Here is an 8250-nt window from a genome sequence, read left to right on the forward strand (position 1 = left end):
ATACTACTCCAGGTGTTGAGGGTGGGACATGGTGTGTTTGAAGAGCATCAGAAAATGGTGTGGGGGAGGTGAGTTGAGAGAGGTGGCAGGGACGTATGGCTATCTCAAGATTGGGAGTTCATCTTCTCAACAACAGCAAAAAGAAAAAAAAGAAAAAATTTGACTGCCCGCCTGTGCCAAGGGTAGTTCTGTGCAGTATCCAACCCCTTCCTCTGAGAGATTTCTCCAACAGACCAGGAGCCTAACCATAAAGAGGTCATAAATAACTTGAGCTTGGATAGGTACTACTAGGGGTTCCTTGATGGCTCAGTGATAAAGAATTTGTCTGCAATGCAGGAGATGCAAAAGGCTCTGGTTCCATCCCTGGGTTGGGAAGATCCCCTGGAGGAGAAAATGGCAACCCACTCTAGTATCCTTGCCTGGAAAGAGGCAGGATCCTGGACAGAGGAGCCTGGCAGGCTACAGTCCAAAGGGTCACAAAGAGTCAGACACGACTGAGTGACTGAGCACAAGGTACTACTAACAAAGTCAAATAATGTGAAGTGGGGTTGGGGTGGGGGGAGCACCTGGACATGTTGAGCTAGGAAGGGTGGGGAAGACCTTTCTGAGAAGGAGACATTTGTATGAGTGAACTTATGCAGGAAGTGTCCTCTGGGCAGTTAACAGCAGGTGCAAAAGCCCTGGGGTCAACTGGAGTTGTGTGAGGAGGGGAGAATCAGAGCTAAAACTGGGGAATCTAGGTGCAAGATTGTCAGGCCTTACATGGGTTGGGGTTTTGTTTCAAGCATGGGTTTCCCCGATGGCTTAGTGGTAAAGAACCTGGCTGCCAACGTGGGAGACGCAGAGTTGTGTTTGATCCCTGGGTCGGGAAGATCCCCTGGAAGAGGAAATGGCAACCCACTCCAGTATTCTTGCCGGGATAATCCCATGGACAGAGCAGCCTGAAGGACTACGTCCATGGGGTGGCAGAGTCAGACACGACTGAGTGAGCAAGAAGTCACCTAGAGACTTAAGTAGGAGTTAGACACGGGCATCCACATTAAGATGTGGACCTCGTGTGCCTTCTGGAGACCCCCTTGACCACCTCCTTTCTTTCTCTGGATTGGCACCCACCTGTCAGTTACCCAGCTGTTTTCAGAGTTAGATGCAATGCCTCTCTCAGGGTGGAAATCTGGCTTTGAGCCAGAAAGCAAAAGCAAAATCCCCTTCCTTTCCCTGCATGTTACACCCACAAGTGGTTCCTCCTCGTATCCTTTTCAGAAAAGTCCCTATATGCAGCATAAACTTACCTGTTGCCATGTTTTCAAAGGTCTGTGTGGAAGCCTAGCCAGTGCAGCAGTATACATCACATCTTCCCTGGCCTCCCTTCTTTTCCCCTACTCTTGCCAGCCTGGACTTGCACCTCCTAAATAAATCATTGGAACCATTAACTTTAGCCTGGACTGTACTTCCTAGCCAAGTTTTGTAGAAAGATCTGCTGTTAGTGCTGGGGATCTCTGAGCATTTTCTTTCTCCTCTGGGCCTCTGTAGCACATTTCCTACAATAAAAGGGCTGACTTTTATTATTTTTTTCGTTTAAAAATATTTATCTATCTGGCTGTGCCAAGTGTTAGTTGTAGCATGCAGGATCTGTAGTTACAGCATTAAACTCTTAGTTGTGGTATGTGGAATCTAGTTCTCTGACTCAGGCTTGAACCTGAGTCCCCTGCCTTTCGAGCACAGAGTTTTAGCCACTCGACAGCCAGGGAAATCTCAAAGGGTTGACTTTTAAGTGCCAGACAGCCCTATCCTTTGACATGTAATTCATGTGACCCACTTTCTCCTTCCTGTGTCCACCATGTGTCTGGGGAGTCTAAATCTACAAAGAAGCAATGAATATAATAGTCAAGAAGGCTCTGGAGGTAGCCTGAATCTGAGTTCTAGCTCCTTGGTCCTTACTCTTCCTGAGCAAGTGACTTGGCCTCTCTGAACCTTAGGCTCTCCCTATGTAAAATGCAGTAACAGGATCTATTTCAGTATAATCATGAGGATGAGATGACTTAATTCAAATAAAGTAGGTAGAACAGTGCTCTTAGCATTCATTGTTAGTGGTCTTAACATTCAATAAATATTGTATCTAATAATATACCTGCCCCAACTTTGACTGGGAAGGGGTACATGCCCCTAAGGGATATGAGGTCCCTCCCACCGACCTACTGAAGAAGCTTTAGGCATCACCCCTTCCAAAATACTTTTATTAAAAAAAAAAAATCATTACAAACAACCAAAACAAACAAACAAAAACACCACAAAACCCGCTTTTCTTTTAAATAATGCGGCATGGAGCAGTTTGGTTTCCACCCTATTGCACGTGGTCCGGCCTGGTCATGAATCAGGAGGCTGCTGGGAATGGGGTCCTGCGAAGGAGGTGGGGTTCAGCCTGGGGGAGGAGGCCAGCCTCTCCCACTACCTGGAGGTGCCACGAGGCAGAGGCTGGGTTTCCATAGCAACCAGGTAGCACATCCCTGTCATTCTTTGACAGGCCCAGCTTATCTTCCCTGAGGCCCCAGTGGACACAAGGGGAGTCGGAACTAGAGGGAAAGGCAGAAGAAATGTGGAAGTGGGAAATCAGACTCCCGGAAACAGAGTCTCATTAAGGCATTTGGAACAGATAAATTAATTCAGGAAGACCCACCTTCACAGAAGGCTGCGATAACCAGACACACACACACATGCAAGACAATTTGTGGAACCCTGAAGTGGGAGGAGAGGAGGCCACTGCTCAGAGGCCCCATCAACACACACACACACACACAGAATTGCATCCAGGGAGTCAGCCCACCAAGGCTGGGATGAGGAAGGAGCCCTCCCCCGCCCCCCATCAAAGTTTTAGGATCCCAGAATGATTTCCATGATGTGATCTAGTTCATTCCATTCCCAGGACCCTGGGGCGCAGAAAAGGTTGTGAGGAGGTTCTGGTGGGGCCATTGCAGGCTCCTTTTCCACTGCGGATGTGTCGATGTCCAGGAAGAAGTCATCCAGGCCTGAGTCCCCCAGGTACCGGGAGCTCAGAGCTTCTAAAAAGACTGGATCGGGCTGGGGAAGCACTTCATTCTGGGGGCTTGGGGGAGCTGCTGGATTCTGAGGTGGCTCAGTCTCATCCATGGAGGTCTCCAGCTCCCGGAGAATAGAGCCAATGGTTGCCGACAGCGAGAAGTCCTCCTCGCCCAGGAAGAGGGGCTCTGGGGGCAGGGCAGGTGCAGGAGTCAGGCAAAGTGCTGCTTGGAGCTGCTGGAGGGTGTTGTGGATGAGGACGTGCCTGCGAAGGCTGGGTGCTCGGGGGCCCAGGCTTCGCTGGACTTTGTCTAGGGAGATGCGGAGCAGGGCTTGCTGGTAGCTCCGCAGGCCTGCTGGACTCCAATCCCACTTCTCATCCTCTTCTTCCTCCTCCAGATCTGAGTGCTTCCTCTTCAAGCCTCCTACCATGATGCCCTAGGGAGAGAAGAGGGGCAAATAAGACACAGCAGGGCTAATTCAAATCCCGAATCTCTAGTATGACTGTTGTTGATTTGTAATGATCCAAACTTCAGCTTCTGCATCTAAAAATGAAGATAGTACGAGTCCCACAAGGCTAAGAAGAGTCGTCAATGTATGTGATTAAGAAAATTAGACACCCCCCCCCACCAAAAAAAAGAAAATTAGATCCTAGGACTTCCCTGGTGGTCCAGTGGCTAAGACTTCACATTCCCAATGTAGGGGGCCCAGGTTTGACCCCTGGTCAGGCAACTACATCCCAATGCCGCAACTAAAAGTTTGCATGCCGCATGGAAGAGAGAAGATTCACATGCTTCAACCAAGACCCAGTGCAGCCAAATAAGCAGATAAAAAAACACAAAAATACAAACCCCTCCAAAATCTGGACTTAAATACAGCTGGGTTTGAATCCCACTTACTTGCCCATGTTGCCTCAGTGAGTTTAACTCCTTGAGACTCAAATTTCCTCATCTGCAAGATGAGGATCCTAACTCAAGTCCCCCTAAATCTTAAAGCTGTTCTTTCCACAATACTCTTTTCTTCAAGTGTGACAAATACAAGACAGGTGCTGAGCACAGAGATATGGCCCTGAAGCAGAGAATCCTGGGTTTGAATTCTGCTTTTTCACACTGCTCAGTTGTGTGATCTTGGGAAGTAATGTGACATCACACACTTTAATGAACGAGAGTTAACTGCTATTATGAAATATTTTTGAGTGCCTGCTACATTCCAACCACCTGGAGCCCTGTTAAGGCACCTATCTGTGAAGACACTTCTTTCACATGGAAGATATTTCTGTCCATGCCCTCATCCTAACTGACTGGGAGCGCGCCCAACGACAAGGTATGGGGCCTCCCTCATTCCCTCTGTTGAGGCCTTCAGGTTCCCCCTGGGCGAGCCCCAGAGGAAAACTTGCTAGAACTGACTCACGCCAAGCCCCGCCCCCACCAGTCCATCCAACCAGATCTCGGCCCTCTACAGGCCCCGCCCCCTCTACGGTTCCCCTTTCAGCCTTCAGACACGCCCCAACTTGGCCCAGGGGCTTCTGGGAAATGTGGGCCAATAGCCACCAGGTACACGAACTGACGTAGAGCAAGCACTACAACCCCCGGAGGGCTCCGCACGCCGCAGGGACTAGCCTTCCCCGCCCTACCCCCCCCCCCGGGGCATGCGCACAGGGGCCCAGGGTACGTGGGGGAAGGGAACCCGGACGTCCAGCTGCCTGGCGATTGCCAAGCCCCGCCCTCCGCTGCCTCCTGGGCTGCGGGTCTGAGCTCCACGCCCTGAACACCCCTCCCCCACTCCAGACTTTGGCTCTAAAACTGCTTTCTCCCGGCCCTTTGGAACCGCAGAAGGTCCTGGATTCTTCGCTCAGGCTGCTCTCGGGCCCAGAGACCCAGGCCCCCAGCACGACGCTCAAAGACTTACAAATGCGCTCCGATTCACTCCGTTCGGGACACTAAGTATCTCAGTTACGAGACCGTCTCCCGTCAACGTTCCTCTATTCTCCCGTCTTTTCGACTTCACCTCCAGTCTCCCACTGTGACTTCCAAGACCCGCCAGGGAACTCTCCCCAGAGCCCGCTCTCCTACACTGCGTCTGGGAGATCCAGAGTCCTTGCCCCTACTTCTCTCGCTTCTCCAAATGTCCAGGATCCCACCCCAACCCCTCACACCTTTCCCTAAACACTAGAGCCCCGAATTCAACCTGTCCCAGAGACCCAAACTGTCCTAATTTTTAGTTTCCTACCCCAAAATTTCCTTCTCTAGTTTTCTCGCTTCTCCAAACACCCTATGTCCCAGCTTCAAACTTCCTACACTTGAAGATTTTGCCCCCCACCCCCAAAACTCTGTCTTCCGTGCAAGGATCTCGAAACCCCAGTCCCTAAACCCTCTCTCCAACCCCTATTATCACCCTGAATCTGCGCCCCCTACTCTCGCTCATACCCCGCCTCCACAACTCTCGAGGGAGCGCCTCCACTTCCCTCAACTCAAGGCAGATCCCAAGCCAGGTAGCCACACCTCACCTCAGCTGCCAGGTTCGCAACAACCACCTCCAGGAACGCCCGCGGCTTAGCGACCCTCCAGCGTTGGGTAGGGGCCCCGTTCACCTCCCCCGGGCCTCTCACCCTGGTCTCAGGCCCACCCAGCTCCGCCCGGGAGCCGAGCCGCGAGTCACGATTGGCTGGAGTCTTGCCGGCCGCGGGGCGCGGATTGGCTGGGCGGGGCCACCCGCTTGTCGCCAGGAGACGCCCCACCCGCCCTACCCTCCCTTGCTTCGCGGACCAATTAAAGGATTTCGACTAGCCTGCCGGGGCCACGTCTCTACAGAGTGGAGGGCACATCAACGCTCTTTCCTTTAACTTAGCTACTATCTTCACTCCAAGATTGTCATCTTTGCTCTCTGCGACCCCTTTATACCAGGCCAGGACCGCGTTGCAAAGCAAGAACTGGCTGGCACTCCGCACTCCACCCCGCTTTCGGGGCGGGAGGGGCTGAACCTCTCGCTGAGGCCGCGCCCATTGGATTCAGAGGGCGGACGCAGCAGGGAGAATGACGCATTGACGATCAGCCAATAGTTTGGCGCGGCCTATGTTGCCGGGGCGATCGCAGCCCCGCCCCTCGCCTCCCGTGTTCTGCCCCTCACACTTTAACCGAAGCCTTCTTCTTATAAGGACTTCTCCGGCCCGTCTTCTGGTGGTGCCTCGTGCGTCTTCCTAATGCCCCGTCTTTCCGCTCTCAGGGTGGCACGTCTGCTGCTGGAGACTGGTTTATGGCTCCCCACTGTCATGGGGACAAAGTTCAATCTCATTTTTGTCTCAAAGCCCTTCAGGTCTGGCCAGATACAATCTCCTGCTTGCTCGCTAAAATCCTGCCACACCCTTTGACTTTCTGTATTTCTAAAATGGCTTCAAGTGCACTCCACCACCAAGAACACAGAGATTCTGTTTTCTTCCCTGCTTTATCCTCAGCGCCTACAACAATCCCAGATACATAGCAAGTACTCAGAATTGGAAGGGGGGAAAAAAAGGCCTCTGGATCTTTAAACTTGCATCCCCATCCTGAAAACACACCCTCATTCCCCAGAACCCAAAATTCTCATTAGAAACTCATTCCAAAGGATTTCTTCTCTCGAAGCCCCCCATTGAAGCTCCAGGATGGGTTGGGGCCCTTTCTGGGCTCCCATGGTGTCCTGTGTTTTCCCCATCCCGGCTCTGACTCTTCTGCCCCTGCCACTGCATCTTGGCCCTGGGCTGTCACTATCTAGACTGTGGACCCTCTGATGACATATACCAAGGTTATCTCAGGCTCCCACTGCTTGGGCCACAGCATCACCTCCCACAAGGCTGGACACAAAGCAGGTACCCAGTGAAAGTTTGTAAAATGCCCAATGTGATTGAAAGAAATAAGAGGGCAGAAACATAACAGTGCTAGTGCCGGGAAAGCCTGAACCAGCCTTGTCCCACCCTTACACGTTCTCGCCAAGGGAAGAAGGCAGTTTTCTCCAGGCCACCCCTGGGAAGGAAGGTTTAAGTTTCCTCAGGCCAGTTCTCACTGGCTGGAATTTGTTAACCAAGTTGTCCAGCTGCTTGCAGAAGTGCAGAATTGGAATGGATTGAGGGTGGGGTATGGACGGGAGAGAGATTTGGGAGTTAGGTGGGAGGAGGCTGGAGGTAGGGAGAGAGGTGTCTTGCTCAGGCCTGGGAGAGGTGTCTCTGGGGAACAAAGGTTGGGGAGAGTAGATTCCAAAGAGGGACATGTTTAGGAAAGGAGGGGGGGGGGTGCAATTCTTCACCTTCCTCCTCTCAAACTTGCCCCTCCAGGGTTCCCTTCACAGGGTGACACTAGAACCCCATCTCCAGGATATAACCCCAGGCTTCTTCCTAGATGCCTCCTTCCCCTCACCAGAGAACTGTCCACTCAAGACTCTCTCCCACCCACTCTCCCTTCTCTACCTCTGGGCACCAGGGTTCCCAGCCTCTGCTCTTTCATCCTCTGATCCATCTTCACACAGTTGCCAAGGGAAGCTTTATAAAATACAAATCTGACTGAGCCCCCTCCCTGTGTCTCCCCTGCTCCACTCCTTGCACAACACCTTAGACTGAAGTTTAGACTTTTTACGATGATTCTGAATAGTTTCGTGTCCTTTGAACAGGCTCTCTTGGGACTGATCACTCTTCTCCTCCAAGCGAAAGTGAAAGTGTCTGTTACTCAGTGGTGTCCAACTCTTTGCAAGCCCATGGACTGTAGCTCACCAGGCTCCTCTGTCCATGGGATTCTCCAGGCAATACTGGAGCGGGTTGCCATTCCCTTCTCCAGGGGATCTTCCCAACCCAGTGATAGAACCTGGGTCTCCTGCATTCCAGGTGGATTCTTTATCGTTTGAGGCACCAGGGAAGCCCTCTCCTCCAAGCAAAGTGTTATTAACTGTAGGGGATAGATTTGAGTTCTTCAAAGGCACCATGTGCTCTCCAGTCGCCTGGCTCAAGTGGTATCTTCTGCCTAGAATGTCATAATGTCTTAGAACCTTCTCCCGGCTCATTCTCACTAAATCAGGTTTCAGATGGGACATCTGCTCTTCCACAGAACCCTGTCTGCACCTCAAGCTGGGTCCCTCAGCCCTCTGTGCTTCCTCCATCAGAGTTCTGGCCACTCTGTTGTCACTGGCAGGGGCAGGACTGTCTTCCCCCCTGGACTGTGAGATCTATGAGGGCAGTGTCACTGCTAGGTCCACATA

At 52.0% G+C, this 8250-nt stretch overlaps 2 protein-coding genes across 2 annotated transcripts in view; one reads left to right on the forward strand and one right to left on the reverse strand.

Annotated features, from left to right (window-relative positions):
- ZNF780A (zinc finger protein 780A) overlaps positions 1 to 8250 on the forward strand; it is a 428674-nt gene that overhangs the window by 265064 nt on the left and 155360 nt on the right. The gene's annotated exons all lie outside the window — the stretch shown is intronic.
- On the reverse strand, positions 2217 to 5697 carry SERTAD3 (SERTA domain containing 3). Its single transcript, XM_061139320.1, has 2 exons — positions 5540 to 5697; positions 2217 to 3471 (listed from the first exon to the last, which is right to left on the reverse strand). Exon 2 carries the CDS (start codon positions 3463 to 3465, stop codon positions 2869 to 2871), a length of 597 nt encoding a protein of 198 aa, XP_060995303.1. The 5' UTR covers positions 3466 to 3471; positions 5540 to 5697; the 3' UTR covers positions 2217 to 2868.

This window comes from Dama dama, chromosome 4 (genome assembly GCF_033118175.1).
Source record: "Dama dama isolate Ldn47 chromosome 4, ASM3311817v1, whole genome shotgun sequence".
In the NCBI taxonomy this organism is placed as follows: domain Eukaryota; kingdom Metazoa; phylum Chordata; class Mammalia; order Artiodactyla; family Cervidae; genus Dama; species Dama dama.